The following is a 21,341-nucleotide window of genomic DNA, read 5'->3' as shown; positions in this document are numbered from 1 at the left end:
TCTTTCCCATTCTGACACTCTGTTTGGAGTTCAGGAGATTGTCTTGACCAGGACCACACCCCTAAATGCATTGAAGCAACTGCCATGTGATTGGTTGATTAGATAATTGCATTAATGAGAAATTGAACAGGTGTTCCTAATAATCCTTTAGGTGAGTGTATATTGTTCAGCATTAATTGTGCTTTCACAGATGTGCAAGTCACCTATGCCATGTGCACTAGTACACCCCCATAACAGATGCTGGCTTTTAATCTGTACACTGATAACAAGCTGGATGGTCCCTTTTTAGCCCAGATTCCCATGAATCCCAAAAATAATTACAGTCGAACAGTTTTCCACATTGCCTCAGCCATCTAAAATTAGCTTGAACCTGTAAACGCAGCAGTGTTTCTGGAACTTGTTTATATATGGTTTCTTCTTTGCATGGTCGAGTTTCAACTTGAATTTGTGGTTTTCAGAAGTGTTCCTAAGCCCATGCATTGATTTCCACTACATAATCATGACTGTTTTTAATGCAGTGCTGCCTGAGGGGCCTGAAGATCACGGCCATCCATTATTGGTTTTCGGCCTTGTCCCTTCCGTACAGAGATTTCTCCAGATTCTCTGGATCTTTTAATTATATTATGTATCGTAGATGGTGAGAGTTCCATACTCTTTGCAAATACACGTTGAGAAATGTTATCCTTAAATTGTTGCACTTCGTGTCTCCGCAGTCTTTTACAGAGTGGTGAGCCCTTCCGCATCTTTACTCATCCTCTCTGGGATGCTCTTTTTATAATCAATCATGTTAGTGACCTGTTGCCAATTAACCTAATTAGTTGTGAGTTGTTCCACCAGGTTCTTTTTTTGTATTACACAACTTTTCCAGTCATTTGTTGCCCCTATCCCAGCCTTTTTGAAATGTGTTGCCCGCATCAAATTTAAGTTTCAAGGCTTTTTGTCAAATGCGCTGAGCAACACAGCATCATCCTGCACAATGAAAGTCTTATGACATGGCACGTGACAACAAAATAGTGGGATTTAAGAAGAAGAATATATAAGCAAAAATTGAGCCACACAAAAAATTACATAATAAAGCTACAATATACATAACACTGTACACTAGCAGCAGTTAAAAAATAATACTGTAAACTAGCAGCAATCTGGGTAGTATTACTGAACATTTAGATATGGCAAATATGGCAGTAAACTAGCAGCAAATTCAAAGTGGGCATATATTTTTCAAGGAACAATAAACATTTTCTGTTTCAACATTTGATACGCTCTCTTTGTACTATTTTAGATTGAAAATAGGGTTTGCACATCTTTGCATTCTGTTTTTATTTCCATTTTACACCGTGTCCTAACTTTTTTGGAAACAGGGTTGTAAGCTAACACAACTCAAATCTGGACCCAGTTGGACATAATTTGTTTAATTAATTACTACAGTATAAAATTTAAAGTAACTACCTGTACTCAAGTATATTTATATTTTTTAACTTATTATATTAAGGCAACAAATTGTTGCAGTTTGAATTCTTAAGTGTCAATGCACATTATAACTTTAGTGATGTTCAAATACTATTTTATTGTAATTTAAAGTGTGTGTGTATGTGTAGGGAGGGTATTCTTTAGCTCTAATCATAAACATGAGACAAACCCCATTTACCAGATCACTGCCTACATTGTAAATGATATAGCACTGAAGGGTAGAATTTTGTGCACAAGTTATTTCCTGATTACACACATTATTGTGATAACATTCTTTAAAGAAATGTGTGTGCAATGGTGGTTTTAGTGATTTGGGTGCCCTAGGCTGAGACTGGTGGAAACTCCAACATCATCTATGCTTTACGACTACAGTAAAGCACAAAGCTTTTAGTCACTTTGTTCAAGTGTACAGATTCTTAAACATGATCAATCAAGTGCATTCATATACCTTCCTTTTCTCACTTGTTTTGCACCTTTCCCTATCTGTCAGCTGGGAGGGCCACATATAACTGGATCAGACATTACACTGTGTGTCACTACTGTAAAACTTTCATGGGGAGCCAGGGGAGGGTAAACATCTTTTTTATGTGTCTGTCAAACCTTAATATTCAGTAATAGTCACAGCTGCTAAGCTATTCACATTTGTGACACAAGTAGTAGTCGCTGCTGAGGTACTCCAGTTATGGACACTCATGGTATTTTCCTCCTTCCTTCTATTTTCGGCCCCGCTCACATACAAGGATTTCACATTTTCAAAACTTTGCTATACAGCTCTGGTCTAGTGTAGCAGGCTGAGTGCGTAAGCTACCTAAAATTTTTTGGGCTACCACGGTGAAAAACTATTTGGGACAGACCATTTGAGTAAGACAGGGTTGGTTCGGTCTCAAACCTAAAAAATATACTAGAAGGCATGATTTAATTTGAGCATCATTTTGAGTAATGTGATCAGATCTTAGGAGAAATAATAAATATAAAAAAGTATTTTTACATTTATTTATTTTTATTTCAGTTAGAATTTTCATGGGGCCCAAGGCCTTCTGGGGCCATAGGCAGCTGCTTACCTTGCCTAATTGTAGTGACTGCCACTGCATGTGTGTCCACCGATGTGTTTTGCAATGATCATTTTGCAAAAGGATATGCGCTCTATATCCAAAATCAAGAAAGTTTGGACAATGCATTAATTGTGCTTTTAATCATTGTTGTTCCAGGATCCAATTGCAAAGGAAAGTGTTAAGTCCTAGGGTCCTGAGCTTAGGAACAAGCTTAGCGGACAAAATAGCATCCATGTGGGATAAAGAACCAACTGACTGGGTTTTTAAACCAGGGATGTGTGATGTGATTGGGTAATGGAAAAAGGAACAGGCGGTGCAATTAGGAGGGGTGTCCACTGATTGGTCCATCTCAGCAGTCAGGCGATGCACTCATGACTGTCAGGTGGGAAACAGGCTGAATCAGGCTGAGGTTGAATATAGAGGTGAAAACCTCCGCTTGCTGGTCGGCGCACCCCCTGAGGATGCGCCGTTTGGCCCAGGTGGGTCAGAGGGTTTCTAGGGTTCCCTCTTTAAAAAGCTCTCCTAACATCAGCCGTGGTTAGGAACAGAGTGCAGTCTTTGTGGTCCTCACCAAGCCTTCCAGAAGGATTGGTGTTGGTCACCTCAAACCGGGCATAGAAGATGTTGAGCTCGACAGGGAGAGAGGCGGCAGGCTGGGCATCATTGCTGTTTCTCCTTTTATAGTCTATGAGAGCATCTGCCAATCTGTTGTTTCAAAGTAGTCCTGGAGAGTGATAATGGATTCCTCATTCCAGTGTTGAGACGCCAAAAAAAAACAATTTTTCCTGCTTTAGGCGTTGTCTGTATGATGGGAGGAGCAGAATCGAGGTGTGATCCACCTTATCAAATGTCGGGTGGGGGTGGGGCTTGCAACTGTTCCGTATTTGTGAATTACAAAGAGTCTGGTCCCCATGGGTAGGAAAGTTAATGTGCAAGTGATATTTAGGAAAAAAACTTCCTCATATCGCCTGCGGGGGTATGCAGACTACTGTGATTATAGCGGATTCCCACAGAAGGTAGAAGGGCTGTAATTTAGCTCCAGGTCTGATGAACAGTGTGTTGAAAGTACTGCAACATCCGAGCCCCAGCAAGAGTTAACCATAATGCAGACCCTTCCGCCTTGACTCAGAAATTGTGTCCTGCATGGAAAAACCAGCTGGGTTGATGGCCGAGTCAGGCACCATAGGGTCTAGCCAGGTCTCAAAAAAAGCCAGCACACAGCAGTTCACAATGCCCCGCTGGAAGTTAATCAGAGCGTGTAGTTCGTCCATTTTATTGTCCAGTGACTGAACATTTGCGAGTAAAATGCTCGGTAACGGCGGAGTGCAATATCTTGTCTGAGATCTATATAGGCCACCGGCACGTTTGCCTCTCTTCTTTCTCATCCGTCTGCGTATAGATAACAAATCAGCAATAGGAAAAAGGAATCACAGCAAGCGCTCCGGTAAGTAGAGAAAAAGTCTGTATTCGGTGATGAATGAACTTCCAAAAGTGTTAAATGATCATACTGTATGAGCAACAGTGCAGCCAACAGAGGATCCCAGGATTTTGTGACATCTATACAAATTCTGTATTACAAAATCGTGACATGCACACGTAAAAAGGCATTTTTGTGTACATGACACAATTTTCTAGTGAACATAAGGCAGTTGATTTCATGTACAGGACACTATTTTCTTCATGATTCATGATTCATGATCATATACAGATCTAGTTTTAATGTATATTACACTACTTTCTTCATAATTTCTTTCAACAAAAGTTTCAGTTTTTTGTGCATATTACACAAACGTCTTTATAATGTTTGCACAAAAACTGTAAGATATTTAATTGGAACACATTTGATCTGGGAATGGATGGGAATACATTGCAGGCTTTGTAACGATGGTCTCAGTATAGACTACTTGTGAGGTAACAGAAGAATTAACTAACAAATTATTATTTCCCTCAGACTCCTGCACAAACATCTTTTCATGTACACGAAAAGTGGATACCTACAGTATGTGATTCGCTATAAGAAGAAAATAGTGTCCTACACACGAAATAAATGCCTTTTATGTGTGCATGTCACGATCTTCAAATACAGAATTTGTGTAAAATCCTGTGATAATGTGCTGGTGTAGCATGAACACAAATAAAAACTAAATAAAGCAAAAAACTACATCGTGAATGCGGAGCCATTGTCAGTGTGACCTTTATCTAAGTGAGGAACACTCTCCAGGAGGTAGGCATATCATTATCCAAGTCAAACATAAAGAGAAGACTTCACGAGAGCAAATACAAAGGGTTCACCACAAGGTGCAAACCATTTATAAGCCTCAAAAATAGAAAGGCTTTGCCAAAAAACAACAGATTAGACTTCGCCAAAAAACATATAAAAAGTCCCCACAGTTCAGAACAACATTGTTTGGACAGATGAAATTAAGAATCACCTGTACCAGAATGATGGGAATAATAAAGTGTAGAGAAGGCTTGGAATGGCTCATGATCCGACACATACCACATCATCTGTAACACGGTGGAGGCAGTGGGATGGCATGGGCATGCATGGGCATGGCTTCCAATGGCACTGGGTCACTAGTGTTCACTGATGATGTGACAGAAGACAAAAGCAGCTGGATAAATTCTGAAGTGTATAGGGATATATTGTCTGCTCAGATTCAGCCAAATTCAGCTAAATTGACTGGACCGCGCTTCACTTTACAGATGGACAATGATCCAAAACATACTGTGAAAACAACCCAGGGGTTTTTTAACATTAGAACCGCAAGGCCTTTTTGACCCCCAGTAACCGCCAGAGCCAAACGCCGTTTGGTTTCATTAGTATACAAATCGTCCCTATTAGTATACAAATCGTCCCATACACATTCTCCTCCGCAGCATCACCATCCAGCCAGAGCATCAGTTCATCTACTGGGACATTATCAAACTACACTCACCTAAAGGATTATTAGGAACACCTGTTCAATTTCTCATTAATGCAATTATCTAATCAACCAATCACATGGCAGTTGCTTCAATGCATTTAGGGGTGTGGTCCTGGTCAAGATAATCTCCTGAACTCCAAACTGAATGTCAGAATGGGAAAGAAAGGTGATTTAAGCAATTTTGAGCGAGGCATGGTTGTTGGTGCCCGACGGGCCGGTCTGAGTATTTCACAATCTGCTCAGTTACTAGGATTTTCACGCACAACCATTTCTAGGGTTTACAAAGAATGGTGTGAAAAGGGAAAAACATCCAGTATGCCCACAGTCCTGTGGGCGAAAATGCCTTGTTGATGCTAGAGGTCAGAGGAGAATGGGCCGACTGATTCAAGCTGATAGAAGAGCAACTTTGACTGAAATTGTCAGGACTCAGCCCTCCTGAGCTGTTTGTCTGTCATTACATCTCCCCAAGTACCAGTCTCCTTGTTCCCGGCACTCCACGAAGGCACCCATAATCACCACTGATCCTGAGCACCTGCACCAGTCTACACACCTGGGGGGCTGATTGCCACTCTCCCTATAAATAGGAGAGTTCTGCTTTCAGTCCCTGCCGGATTATTGTACAGCCACGTAATTATTACAGTGTTCTCTACCTAATTAAGCAAGCTATCCTATTTCCCGAGTATCCTGTTTTTGTTATCTTCTGCTCACCGTGTTTTTTCCCCCGTTCGTTTCCAGCCCCTTGTTCCGAGACTCGTCCTGTACCTCCCTCCCAACCACCTTTCTGCCTTCCCGTTATCGACCTTCGCCTGGACTGACTCCCCGCTCTGTTAACTGAACCCTGCCTGACTATTCGACCATTCTTGCCTCCCGGACTTCGTACCTCTGCTACCCACTATCCACCCTCCAACAATACATTCATACCCACCTACGTAATTCTCACGTATCTCCACTGTCATCTCCGACTACTACAATAATCATCATCATTGTCCTTTTACCCCGGTGTCTGTATCTGCTTCTGGATCCTACCTCTGTCCTGAGTCCCGGGAATCTTGACAGAATAATCCGACCAGTTGGATCCAGCGGAGATGGACGCCGTACGTCAAGCCATGTCCCACCAAGGGGCACTATTGGGTTCTCACAGTACTGCCCTCCAGGAGATCATATCGACACTCCAGGACCTGTCGACCGACCTGGCTTCAATGAGACAGCATTATAGCACACCCGCTCCTATCGTTCCCGCTCCTCCAGCACCAGTCGCTCCTGCTCAACCCTCACCCCGACTTGACGTTGTCCGTGAACCATGGGTATCTCCTCCTGCAAGGTATGAGGGGAATGTGGAGGGTTGTCGCACCTTTTTGTTGCAATGTGGCCTGGTTTTCGATCAGCAGCCCCGTACCAACGCCACAGAGCGATCTAAGATTGCCTTCATTGTCAGCCTGCTCGGAGGAGAGGCACTGAGGTGGGCTGCAGCCGTTTGGGAGAAGTTGGAGCTAGGAGTTGAGTCATACGCCTCATTCACTACAGAGATGAAGAAAGTATTTGACCACTCCACTGTTGGTAAACAGGCTTCCAGACGTTTGTTGAACATCAAACAGGGAGCTAACAGCGTTGCAGACTTCTCAATTTCCTTCCGTATCCTAGCGGTAGAGAGCGGCTGGGATGTTGAAGCACTTCAGGCAGCGTTCCAAAATGGGCTGTCAGATGCCGTTAAAGACGGGTTGGTATCCTACCCTGAGCCGAACTCCTTAGACGCCCTCATTGATCTGGCTATCCGGGTCGACAACCGCATGAGAGAACGCAAGAGCGAGAGACGACAGACGGAGAGCCGCTCCCATCCACCGGTTCTCTCAGCCGGTGTTTATCAGAGCGCTGGGAGTACCAACCCGAAGCCGTCTACACCTCACTCCACTGTACTCGAGCCGGAACCCATGCAACTCGGCCGGTCTCACCTTACCGAGGCTGAAAGGAGGAGGCGCATGGAAAATAAGAACTGTTTATATTGTGGGGAATCCGGTAATTTTTTATCATCTTGTCCTGTTAGACCGGGAAACTACCGGGCTCGCAGGACGTAGGGACCACCCTAGCAAGCCACGATACATCAGGGCCCTCCTCCAGACCACGCACAACATTTCCTGCCATAATCCACTATACCGGACATTCTACTCCATGTCATGCCTTACTCGACTCTGGGGTGGACGATAGCTTTATCGATCAAGAGCTCATTCACCAATTGGGATTACCTACACTCACTCTGACGAAAAGCATTGATGCCCGGACCATAGACGGACGGCTTATTTCCCATATCACCACTAAGACACAGCCTATCCGCTTACAGTTATCTGGTAACCATTTCGAGTCCATTGCATTCCTGGTTATTTCGTCACCTCAAAACCCTGTCATATTAGGGCACACGTGGCTTGTTAAGCACAATCCTGTTGTCGACTGGGCCACCGGTTGTGTTATCAAGTGGAGTCCGACTTGTCACGTCTCATGTCTGACGTCAGCCTGTTCCCCAGCCACCGCCAAAACCAAGAGAGACATACCCCCTGTAGACCTGTCTGCTGTGCCCTCTGAGTATCACGATCTGAAGGAGGTTTTCAGTAAAGACCATACCCTAGAATTACCACCCCACCGTCCGTATGACTGCTCTATACAGTTATTATCCAATGTCACATTTCCCAAGCCCAAACTGTATAGCGTGTCTAAGCCTGAGCGAGAGGCACTCGAGAACTACATTCATGCGTCCTTGTCAGCTGGTCATATTCGCCCTTCGTCGTCACCTCTAGGGGCAGGTTTTTTCTTTGTGGGAAAAAAAGATGGGGGACTCCGCCCGTGTATAGACTTCCGAGGTCTCAATGACATCACCGTCAAAAACAAATATCCTCTACCATTAATGAACTCCGCCTTCGATTCTCTACAGGGGTCTACTATCTTCACCAAGCTGGATCTAAGGAACGCCTACCACCTTATACGGATGAAGGAGGGTGACGAGTGGCTAACAGGTTTTAACACCCCTTTGGGTCATTTCGAGTACCTCGTTATGCCGTTTGGCCTCACCAACGCCCCTGCTATTTTTCAACAGTTTATTAACGATGTCTTGCGCGATTTTCTTGGATTGTTTGTATATCTGGATGACATTCTTATTTTTTCTCCCGACCTAGCCACCCATGCCCGCCATGTTAGACAGATGTTACAACGCCTACAGGAGAACCGGTTGTATGTCAAGGCAGAGAAGTGCCTTTTTCACACCCGTTCCACCTCCTTTTTGGGCTTCATCGTTGAGGAGGGCAAGATCAAGATGGACAACACCAAAGTCACTGCTGTCCTAAATTGGCCAACCCCGGAGACCCGTAAGCAACTCCAGTCCTTTCTGAGTTTCGCTAATTTTTATAGGAGGTTCATCCGTAACTTCGAACAAGTGGCTTCTCCCCTGACAGCGCTTACCTCAACACTCCGTCCTTTCATCTGGACGCTCGCGGCAGACACTGCTTTCCAGGACTTAAAGAGGCATTTCACCTCTGCGCCCATTCTGGCCCAACCCAAACCCACCAGACAATTCATCGTTGAGGTCGACGCATCCGAAACTGGTATCGGGGCAGTGCTGTCCCAACGCTCCGCTATGGATGGTAAGGTGCATCCCTGTGCCTTTTTGTCCACCAGGTTGTCACCTGCGGAGAGGAACTATGATGTCGGTAACCGGGAGTTGCTGGCAGTCAAGGCTGCATTAGAGGAATGGCATCACTGGCTGGAGGGGGCTGAACACCCTTTCATTGTTTGGACGGATCACAAGAATCTGGAATACATCAGGACGGCAAAACGCCTCAACTCCCGTCAAGCCAGGTGGGCATTGTTTTTTGCAAGTTTTTCCATTTCCATAACCTTCAGGCCCGGTTCCAAGAACGGGAAACCCGACGCCCTATCCCGGGTTTACGACAAGGAGGAGGTTGTTTCCCGAACCCCTGATACCGTCCTCCCCAGCCAGTGCGTCATCGGTACCATCACCTGGAAGGTGGAGGAGGACGTAAGAGCAGCACTCAAGAACGACCCTGGCCCCGGTAACGTACCTCCTGGCCTCCTGTACGTTCATGACGCCCTCCGTCCTACAGTGTTGAAATGGGCCCATGCTACCCGCCTGACTTGCCACCCTGGCATCAGCCGCACCAAAGCATTTCTTAATAGGAGGTTCTGGTGGCCATCTGTCAATACGGATGTCAGGTCATATGTTACTGCTTGTCCCATCTGTGCTCTAAACAAAGGTTCCAACCAGCCCAGTTCCGGTCAACTACACCCCCTGCCTGTCCCGAAACGTCCTTGGTCCCACCTGTCCTTGGACTTTGTTACCGGATTACCCCCCTCTGACGGTAACACGGTGATATTAACTATTGTCGACCGGTTCACGAAATAAGCCTACTACATTCCTCTGCCCAAGCTCTCGTCTGCCAGTGAAATGGCAGACCTTCTTGTCAGAGAGGTCTTTCAACACCATGGCCTGCCCTCAGATGTGGTGTCCGACCGAGGTCCAATGTGTGGAAGGAATTCTGACACCCCATTGGGGCCTCGGTCAGCCTGTCTTCTGGGTACCACCCTCAGTCGAACGGCCAGGCAGAGAGGGCCAACCAGAAGATGGAGTCGACCCTTCGCTGCCTGGCCTCCTCTGATCCCACTCACTGGTCCTCCCAACTCCCCTGGGTCGCTTACGCCCACAACACACTTCCCACAGCTGCCACAGGTATGTCCCCATTTCAGAATCTATATGGTTACCAACCCCCCTTGTTCCCTACTCACGAGAAGGACCTGTCAGTGCCCTCCGTGCAGTCCCACATCCGTCTGTGTCATCGGACCTGGCACCGTGCACGGGGGGCGCTGCTACGCAACAACGATGTCTACAAACGTCAAGCTGAACGGCGACGGACCCCAGCCCCCGTCTACTCGCCTGGAGACAAGGTATGGTTGTCGGCGAAGCACCTTCCCGTTAAAACGGACTCCCGCAAACTCTCCTCCCGTTATCTGGGTCCTTTTGTTGTCCACCGTGTCGTTAACCCTGTTTGTGTCCGTCTGAAACTGCCACCTGCCATGAAGGTACACCCGGTCTTCCACACCTCCCAGCTCAAGCCTGTCTGTCTCAGCTCCCTTCTGCCTCCGCCTCCTCGCATCATCGACTGGGGTCCGGTCTACACCATCCGCCGCCTTTTGGACTCCCGACGGAGGGGCCGGGGGGTCCAGTTCCTCGTCAACTGGGAGGGTTACGGGCCTGAAGAGAGGTGCTGGATTCCCCGCGGCCATATCCTGGACGCCTCTCTCGTCCGGGATTTCTACAGGCGCCGTCCCGACGCCCCAGGTGGTCCGCCCGGTGGCGTCCCTCGAGGGGGGGTCCTGTCAGGACTCAGCCCTCCTGAGCTGTTTGTCTGTCATTACATCTCCCCAAGTACCAGTCTCCTTGTTCCCGGCACTCCACGAAGGCACCCATAATCACCACTGATCCTGAGCACCTGCACCAGTCTACACACCTGGGGGGCTGATTGCCACTCTCCCTATAAATAGGAGAGTTCTGCTTTCAGTCCCTGCCGGATTATTGTACAGCCACGTAATTATTACAGTGTTCTCTACCTAATTAAGCAAGCTATCCTATTTCCCGAGTATTCTGTTTTTGTTATCTTCTGCTCACCGTGTTTTTTCCCCCGTTCGTTTCCAGCCCCTTGTTCCGAGACCCGTCCTGTACCTCCCTCCCAACCACCTTTCTGCCTTCCCGTTATCGACCTTCGCCTGGACTGACTCCCCGCTCTGTTAACTGAACCCTGCCTGACTATTCGACCATTCTTGCCTCCCGGACTTCGTACCTCTGCTACCCACTATCCACCCTCCAACAATACATTCATACCCGCCTACGTAATTCTCACGTATCTCCACTGTCATCTCGGACTACTACAATAATCATCATCATTGTCCTTTTACCCCGGTGTCTGTATCTGCTTCTGGATCCTACCTCTGCTTCTGAGTCCCGGGAATCGTGACAGAAATAACCACTCGTTACAACCGAGGTATACAGCAAAGCATTTGTGAAGCCAAAACACGCACAACCTTGAGGCAGATGGGCTACAACAGCAGAAGACCCCACCGGGTACCACTCATCTCCACTACAAATAGGAAAAAGAGGCTACAATTTGCACAAGCTCACCAAAATTGGACAGTTGAAGACTGGAAGAATGTTGCCTGGTCTGATGAGTCTCGATTTCTGTTGAGACATTCAGATGGTAGAGTCAGAATTTGGCGTAAACAGAATGAGAACATGGATCCATCATGCCTTGTTACCAATGTGCAGGTGGTGTAATGGTGTGGGGGATGTTTTCTTGGCACACTTTAGGTACCTTAGTGCCAATTGGGCATCATTTAAATGCCACGGCCTACGTGAGCATTGTTTCTGACCATGTCCATCCTTTTATGACCACCATGTACCCATCCTCTGATGGCTACTTCCAGCAGGATAATGCACCATATAATAAAGATCGAATAATTTCAAATTGGTTTCTTGAACATGACAATGAGTTCACTGTACTGAAATGGCCCCCACAGTCACCAGATCTCAACCCAATAGAGCATCTTTGGGATGTGGTGGAACGGGAGCTTCGTGCCCTGGATGTGCATCCCACAAATCTCAATCAACTGCAAGATGCTATCCTATCAATATGGGCCAACATTTCTTAAGAATGCTTTCATCACCTTGTTGAATCAATGCCACGTAGAATTAAGGCAGTTCTGAAGGCGAAAGGGGGTCAAACACAGTATTAGTATGGTGTTCCTAATAATCCTTTAGGTGAGTGTATATACAACAGTCAAAATAATTATGAATTACATATTTTTTTAGTTTTAAATGGTTAATGAATTTGACAAATACAAGAATATGTTTGTATTGAACGTCTCATCATACCAAAAAAACGAACAAAAAAGAATACATAGAAAAAGACGAGGTCCGTAATGAATAGGCTGTGAACAGCACGTCATTGCACGTCTCTCCCAGGGGTTGTAGTGGGGCTATCGAGTTGATTGGCATATAAGATCTTTCTATAAGTGACATGAATAAGGAAAACAGATAGGTGGTTTTGGAAATCGACAAGATCTCGAAATTGAATTTCCCATAAATGACATGCTAGCTATCATTTGTATGTCACTAATAATCATCAGGAACACGGGTGCAAAACTGCGTGTTTCACAGATTCATCTTTGTTTGGTTTTGAAATAGTCATAATTCAATATATTCTGTTCAGACCAAGGGAGATCTGGTTGTTAAATTATGATAATTTTTTTAATTACTTTATTTTGAGATTAATGGGCTAATGACTAAATGTGTTTTTTAAATGATTCAGAAAAATTCTGAGAAATCTTGCTTAGAAACAGAATATACTGTATGTACATGTTCATTTACTATAAACTATATTTAAAGAAAGTATTTTGACTACATAGTACAGCCGTTTTTGTGACTTTTGTAGGTGTTGGATGGATGAAGACAGAGTAGACTTTAACATCTTTATTTAGATAGACATTGTCATATTATATCAGTGTCTAACACAAACTATGAGGCCGGTATACAGTGGGTATAGAAAAGAATCAGCCCCCGTTAAAATAATCAAATTTTCTTGCTTTGCAGCCTGAAATGAAAACGGACAAAAAAAAATTTGTTTTATTCAGCTGTATTTACAACTTATAACATCCAAGTGAAAGATATAATACCAACTTGTCAGAATAAAAAAATTACAAATTCAAAAACAGAATCACCCCCCTCCTAATAATGACCTGTAAACCCAACCAGGTGTAGTTAATCACCTTCTCAATAGCACACAAAGCCAATTGACTTTCAGTTGTGATCAGCTGTGGTCATTTTGATTAGCTCAGCATGAAACAAGCTTTTCCTGAACATTTCAGTCCTTGGTAGTGCAACTGAAGAAAACAATCAACTATGGGTGGCAAGGCAAAAAAAATTCAAAGGCTTTATCAGTGCCTAGAAGCACAGTGAAGTCTATTATTAAGAAGTGGAAGGGATTTGGTACAACACAGACCCTCCCTGGGTCAGGACGTCGCTCAAAACTGGATGAAAGAGCCAGGAGGAAACTGGTCAGAGAGGCTACCACGAGGCCTACAGCAACTCTAAAGCAATTGCAGGAATTCATGACAAAGAGTGGTCATTGTGTGCATGTGAAAACAATATCACAAATTCTCCTCAAATGTGGCTTGTATGGGAGGGTTGCAAGAAAAAAGCCACTCCTCAAGAAAGGCCACATGCAGTCATGACTGAGCTTTGCCAAAACGTACCTTGAAGGTGTTATGGTCAGATGAGACTAAAATGTAATTATTTTGCCTCAATGCCAAACGATGTCTGGCGAAAATCCAATACAGCTCACTATCCAAATAACACCATTCCTACAGTAAAGCATGGAGGTGGTAATATCATGTTATGGGGTTGTTTCTATGCACCAGCGACTGGAGCACTTGTCAGGATAGAAGGAAAACTGGAAGGGGAAAAATACTGTCAAATTCTTGAGGAAAATCTGCTGTTCGCTGCCAGAAAGTTGTCAATGGGAAGAAGATTTACCTTCTAACATGACAATGACCCAAAGCACACAGCAAAACTGACAACACAGTGGTTTAAGGAGAAAAAGGTGAATGTCATTGCATTGCCTAGTCAGAGCCCGGACTTAATTGAAAATCCATTGAAAATCTGTGGAATGACTTGAAGACAGCAGTCCACAAACGGTCACCATCAAATTTAACTGAACTTGAGCAGTTCTACAAAGAAGAGTGGTCAAATATTGCAACGTCTAGATGTGCAAAGTTAGTAGAGACATATCCCAACAGACTAAAGGATGTAATTAAAGCAAAAGGTGGTTCAACAAAATACTGACACAAGGGGGTGATCCTTTTTCCAACTCAGTGATTATGTTGTTTTATTATTATATTTTTTTCTGACATGACGGTTTTATATCTTTCACTTGGATGTTATAAGTTGCACTGAGTAAATACAGCTGAATGAAACAAAAGCTGTATCTGTCTTCATTTCAGGCTGCAAAGCAACAAAATGTGATTTTTTTAAAAAAGTGGGTGATTCATTTCTATACCCACTGTACCTTTAGCCAACCTTGACCAAAAATAACCTTATTTTGATACTGTGTATATAAACTGTGTATATAAATTGTTGCAGTTCCTAAACGGTTCATACAATATTTTTGTTCAACCCCTTGAGTTAAAGCTGAATGTCTGCACTTCAACTGCATCTCGGTTGTTTCATTTCAAATCAATTGTGGTGGCGTACAGAGACACAATTATGAAAATTGTGTCAGTGTCCAAATATTTCTGGACCTATCTGTATAAGTCTGGCCAGTCTGCCGGGTAACAGTACAGAGTCTGGGCAGAGACTGTAGTTCTGTGTCTGGAGCTTTATGGGTTTAAGGGAGGAGCTCAGACTATGAGCCCTGGTTATGATCATCTGACTGGGCTTCAACAGAAGGGGGATGTCCTGAGTCTGGTGGTTAAAGTATGTACTGAGTACTAGAGATGGAGGTTTGGGGGGAGCAGAGCCGAATGAAACCCTGGTTCTGATTATAAGACTGGGCTAGGAGGAATGGGGAAGCCCTGACTCATCTTTTTATACACAGACTAGACACTTACAATCGAGAAGCTGGTTTAAGGCTATACGGACAGACACTGAATGTGCAAACAAGCACACACAAGACATACAAAACATACACATGCTAGTACTTTAACAACTGCTAACACACTTTTCCTGAATAAGTACTGCATTTTCTCACAACAATAAACACAACTAAATAAACACAAAATGTACTCCATATTGATTGAAACCCTCCCATCTCACACAAAATGAAACAGTCTTCTCAAAATAAAATGATCTATCTTAAGAATTATACTTTGCCCACAAATGCAAGACAAAATCATTAAAAAAAATCATAAATTTGCATACCCGGGCAGAAACTGTGAAATTTTGGCATTGATTTTGAAAATATGACTGATCATGAAAACAAACTATTTTATTTAAAGATAGTGATCATATGAAGCCACTGTGAATTTCCCACACCTACGGCTTTTTAAATTGCAATTAGTGTCTGTGTATAAATAGTCAATGAGTTTGTTAGCTATCACATGGATGCATTGAGCAATATGCCTGACAACATCTTGACATGCCTTACAGCTTCTGTCACACTGTAATTTGGAGTGATGAGACCAAAATAGAGCTTTATGGTCATAACCATGAGCGCTATGTTTGGAGAGGGGTCAACAAGGCCTATAGTGAACAGAATACCATCCCCACTGTGAACCATGGTGGTGGCTCACTGGTGTTTTGGGGGTGTGTGAGCTCTTAAGGCACAGGAAATCTTGTGAAAATGTATGGCAAGATTAATGCAGCAGAAGGTAAGTACTGGCAGACAATTTGCATTCTTCTGCACGAAAGCTGCGCGTGGGACACTCTTGAACTTTCCAGCACGACAATGACTCTAAGCACAAGGCCGAGTTGATACTCCAGTGGTTACAGCGGAAAAAGTTCTCAAACATGTGGCTCATGCAAGACGACCAAAGACTTTGCATGACCTGAAGGCATTTTGCCAAGATAATTGATCAGCTATACCACCTTCAAGAATTCGGGGCCTCAGAGACAATTATTACAAAAGACGGCACGCTGTCATTGATGCTAAAGGGCTCAATACAGTATTAAGAACTAAGGGTTTGGAGACTTTTGAACAGGGGTCAGTTCATACTCACTCATGTTTTCTTTACAAATGGTACACATATTATAAATTCTCCAAGGGTATGCAAACTTTTGAGCACAACTGTACATGACACTACTGAATACCCATTGCACATAGCCAAGAGGAATTAACAATAATATTAATTAAAAAAAGCATGAATCAAGAACCATACATTTTTCCAAAACGTATGCATTTTGCATGATATTATAGACTCTACATTTTGTCTAGAGAGTATGCTGAAGAGTATAGACAATACACAAATACCATTTTCGTTACTTTTTGTGGGGGGTTTTGTGCTGTAATTAATCAACAGTTCAGCCCAGGACTGGCAAGAGGGAATACGTGTGTTTACACATGTGAGTGCCAAAAATATTTTCGAAAAGTCCAGACAATCGATACAACAGTGAAACATCACAGGATTGGCTGTATTCTCAGGCCAGCTTCCCTCAATGTCATAGTCATACCCTGCTTTATTATTTCACCTGTGCATGAACAACTATTAGCCTAATGCTTCAAAATATCTAGATCTAACAATACCATGCACAAGAACATGATCAAATACAGTGTTTCAAAACTCATTAAACACTTCCTCTCACATTCATCTCCTCTCATTCTTCCTCTCTCTCTCTCTCTGATGATTCCATCCATTGTTCCAAAACACAAATGAGCGTACCTTTATACATTCCAACATCCTGATTGGTTGTTGACTAGTTATGCTTCATCGTGTTTACACCTCGACAACTTTGTGTTGAGAGTTAGACATGCATCGATTTGAGTTCGGTATATTGAAACCACTGTGCTTATAACCACTGTGCTTTACAAAAAGTGTTGCATGTCGGGTTTTGCAAAAAGGGTGTGAAAAAAGGTGAATATTGCTTATGGACTGGGGTAAATGCTCTTCTGCAAAATAGTTTTTTATATTGTATATATATAAGTTTTAGTGTTAGCAATTGTAAAAAACTGTAATAAACACATACACTTCGGTACTTACTCCTGCACAGCTCGTGCTATAGACAGAGCGGTAGAGCCTGTCTCATTTACGCTGTCCAGGGTGACGTTGGGCAGGTCGTCATCATCACTGTCACTCTTGATGTGTCGTGGTGACAAGCCATTGTGGTCTGTGTGTGCTGCCATGGAGACAGAGAGGAGTTATTCACCATATTACACAATATACTGTGGTACTTTTGTGTGGTTACGTGTCAGACATACCATGTTGACAACAATGACTGAATGTCCCGAATTACAGTATAAGCTGACTGTAGCTACCAAACAGAGAAATTAAAACGATTTGTAATAGTGGGGTGGCAGATATCCTAGTAGGCAGGATCATTAGTTGTTGGTTCGATTCCACAAACTGACATTGTACAACAAATCTTTTGTTCCTCGCTTGAGCAAGGCACTTAAACCAAATTGCTTCTGTAAAGTACTATGGACACGAGTGTCTACTTGATGGCCAAAATGCAAAAATTACAATGTGTCATTGGCTATCAACAACCCCTAATTACAACACTGTTTCCAAAAAAGTTGGGACACAGTGTAAAATGTAAAGAAAAACAGAATGCAATGATGTGCAAATAATTTAAACCCTATATTCAATAGAAAATAGTACATTGACAACATATCAAATGTTGAAACTGAGAAATGTTGTTTCTTGAAAAATATATGCCCACTTTGAATTTGATGGCAGCAGCAAATTTAAAAAACCGGGGACAGGGGCAACAATAGACTGGAGAAGTTGAGTAATGCAAAAAATATATATATTGTGGAGTAAGTAACATGATTTCTCAATGTAAAATGTTTAAATGTTTGGGGATCTCATCATCTACGGTACATAATATCATTGAAAGATTCAGAGAATCCGGAGAATCTGGAGAAATCTCTGTACAGAAGATACAAGGCCAAAAACCAATATTGGATGGCCGTGATCTCCAGACCCTCTGCAAAGCAGAAACCAGATATAAACAACATCCAGAAATGCTGCCACGTTCTCTGGGCCCGAGCTCATTTAAGATTGAGTAAGGTGAAATGGAAACTTGTCCTGTGGTCTGATGAATTTTTTGAATCATGGACGCTGTGTCCTTGGGCTAAAGAAGAGAGGGAGCGGCTTGTCATCAGCGCACAGTTCAAAGGCCAACATCCGTGTTGGTATGGGGGTGCATTAGTGCAGAATATTGTAATATCTCTTATAATATTGTGTTGTTCAACATATAATGCACATAAGATATGCAAAGGCCACTGTTGCCTTATATAGCTCGGTGCTGGGGGGAGATTAGGAGAAGAAAAGCTACAATTTCTGCTGGACCAAGGCAATGATGTCATGCAGTGTTCATTTTGGAGAATTTTTTTTGCCAGACCGCATAAGGCCAAGAAGATCGAATGTCTCTTACTGATTGAGTGACTGACCGACTGACTTTATCATAGTAAGCCTAAAATACAACTGTTTACGCTTAAACATGGATTTTTGAGGTATTTCTGATGGATTTTTGAGGTACGCATCCGTACATACTTGTTGGGGTAATGTAGGCTAAATCACAACCCCTTGGGTAGTAAAAAGAGTAAGGGTTTCCACGATTCTCTCGTCTTTTCACTTGACGAAAAAGTCAGTTATCGTCACCTATTTTTCCATTTATTGTATCAATGTCATTCACAAATGAAAGAAAAGTAAACGTTGTTGTGCCATGAAATGAAATTGCTTTGGCAGTGTAAAGTTCATCTTCAGTCTCGCTAGAAATTGCTCAATTCTTATGTCTATTCCATGTAGTAAGTTAGTGGATACTAGTAAGCCTATTACTGAATAATAAGCTGTTAAAACAGCCAGTGGCAATAGCCATACAGTTCATAGATGCTATTTGTGGTGGAGGTAAACTACATAAGAAACGTTAGTCAGTTTAACACAATGCTTAACCACTACGCCACGGAGCTGTACATATGGTTCGAATCCTGTGAGGACAACAATATTCATCACTTCTAATCGCAGGCCGGCTCTCACGTGGGTTTCCCAGGTTCGAATCCAGTGAGGACAACGATATTCATCACTTCTAATCGCAGGCCGGCAGAACAAGGCTTGCCTGGTTGATTTAGTCTAGTTTTAGTCATCCAGACTAAAATATTTTCAGTTTTAGGGGCATTTATATCACTTGACAGTCTGTTGAGGTAATGCACGTAAGATATACAAAGGCCACTGTTGCCAGATTCAGGGATTTTGAGACTATTTAGACCTCTTTTCGACTGGAAGCAATATGGTAGAAGATGTGTTATGTACCCTCCTTCACAGGCTTCTTTTACCTGGCAGTCGAAACTAAGGGCTCTCAACAAGAGGAGTTTTTCCTTAAATTTTTTTTTTATATAGGCCTAGCTTATTATTTTTGCTATGCAGGGCGGGAGCCTAGGGGTGTGGGGGACCCCCCCGCCTCGCAGTGGCTGTGGGGGTGTCCCAGCCTCCTGTGCCTCCAACCTGTCAGCAAACTACAATAGATGCTGAAAACTCCCAGTACACCATGAATGGTAGACAAAGTCTGAACCGCTGTATGTGTGGCACTACGGGGTGTGACACTGATGCTATGCTAAAGGCTGTCCTGCCCTCAGGCCAGATTTCCAATTTGATTGACAGCTTCTGACAGGAAGTGCCTGCAGGATCTGTACTGAGGATGGGCATATCCCAGAGATGGCCACACACACATGCATACACACATTCAAATACACCCACCGTCACAGGCGTTATCAGCTACTATCACCCCTGCCCTGTAGATAAGAGGCTGGGTGGTGCAGTGTGCAGGGTTTTTGCTGTTGTCTTTGAGCAGTGGGTGGGGGACCATGTGATAGTCATAGCCTGTTAAGCGTATTAGTGTTTACTTGCCCACAGTTCATGTGGGATAAGCTAACTAGTTCTGCCCAACTCAGGTCGTGGAGAGCCGAAGCGCTTCTGTTTTTTATTCTCTCCTTCCAATCTGTGAATAATTCAGACCAGTGACATCAGGTGAGAGCAAATAATAACAATAAAAAGACATGTGATGTCCCCCAGGACTAGTATGGGCTGTCTGTGATTCAGAAAAAAACAACACAATACAGTGGGGAGAACAAGTATTTGATACAATGCCGATTTGGCAGGTTTTCCCACTTACAAAGCGTGTAGAGGTCTGTAATTTTTTTTTATTATAGGCACTTTTCAATTGTCGGAATCTAAAATAAAAATCCAGGAAATCACACTGTATGATTTTTAAGTAATTAATTTGCATGTAATTGCATGACATAAGTATTTGATACATCAGAAAAGCAGAACTTAATATTTGGTACAGAACCTTTGTTTGCAATTACAGAGATCATACATTTCCTGTAGTTCTTGACCAGGTTTGCACACACTGCAGCAGGGATTTTGGCTCACTCCTCCATACAGACCTTCAGGTTTAGGGGCTGTCACTGGGCAATACGGACTTTCAGCTCCCTCCAAAGATTTTCTATTGGGTTCAGGTCTGGAGACTGGCTAGGCCACTCCAGGACCTTGAGATGCTTCTTACGGAGCCACTCCTTAGTTGCCCTGGCTGTGTGTTTCGGGTCGTTGTCATGCTGGAAGACCCATCTTCAATGCTCTTACTGAGGGAAGGAGGTGGTTGGCCAAGATCTCGCGATACATGGCCCCATCCATCCTCCCCTCAATACGGTGCAGTCGTCCTGTCCCCTTTGCAGAAAAGCATCCCCAAAGAATGATGTTTCCACCTCTATTCATCCTTCTTCCTCCAAACACGGCGAGTGGAGTTTAGACCAAAAAGCTCTATTTTTGTCTCATCAGACCACATGACCTTCTCCCATTCCTCCTCTGGATCATCCAGATGGTCATTGGGAATCTTCAGATGGGCCTGGACATGCGCTAGCTTGAGCAGGGGGACCTTGCGTGCGCTGCAGGATTTTAATTAATGACGGCGTAGTGTGTTACTAATGGCTTGCTTTGAGACTGTGGTCCCAGCTCTCTTCAGGTCATTGACCAGGTCCTGCCGTGTAGTTCTGGGCTGATCCTTCCTCATGATCATTGATGCCCCATGAGGTGAGATCTTGCATGGAGCCCCAGACCGAGGAAGATTGACCATCATCTTGAACTTTTTCCATTTTCTAATAATTGCGACAACAGCTGTTGCCTTCTTACCAAG

At 43.7% G+C, this 21,341-nt stretch overlaps 1 protein-coding gene across 7 annotated transcripts in view; it reads right to left on the bottom strand.

The window, feature by feature from the left end:
• klf12b (Kruppel-like factor 12b) overlaps positions 1 to 21,341 on the bottom strand; it is a 113,897-nt gene that overhangs the window by 17,201 nt on the left and 75,355 nt on the right. For 6 of the 7 annotated variants that reach the window (XM_029125846.2, XM_029125844.2, XM_034286708.1 and 3 more), the window contains 2 exons: positions 17,192 to 17,327; positions 11,625 to 11,681 (listed from right to left, as the gene is read on the bottom strand). In XM_029125846.2, coding sequence (XP_028981679.1) covers positions 11,625 to 11,681; positions 17,192 to 17,327 — 193 coding nt within the window. The remainder of the gene's footprint in view (positions 1 to 11,624; positions 11,682 to 17,191; positions 17,328 to 21,341) is intronic. The other variant, XM_034286707.1, reaches the window with a different exon arrangement.

The sequence above is a fragment of the Esox lucius genome, chromosome 16, assembly GCF_011004845.1.
Source record: "Esox lucius isolate fEsoLuc1 chromosome 16, fEsoLuc1.pri, whole genome shotgun sequence".
NCBI classification, from domain to species: Eukaryota; Metazoa; Chordata; class Actinopteri; order Esociformes; family Esocidae; genus Esox; species Esox lucius.
This window is presented reverse-complemented; position numbering and strand designations above follow the sequence as displayed.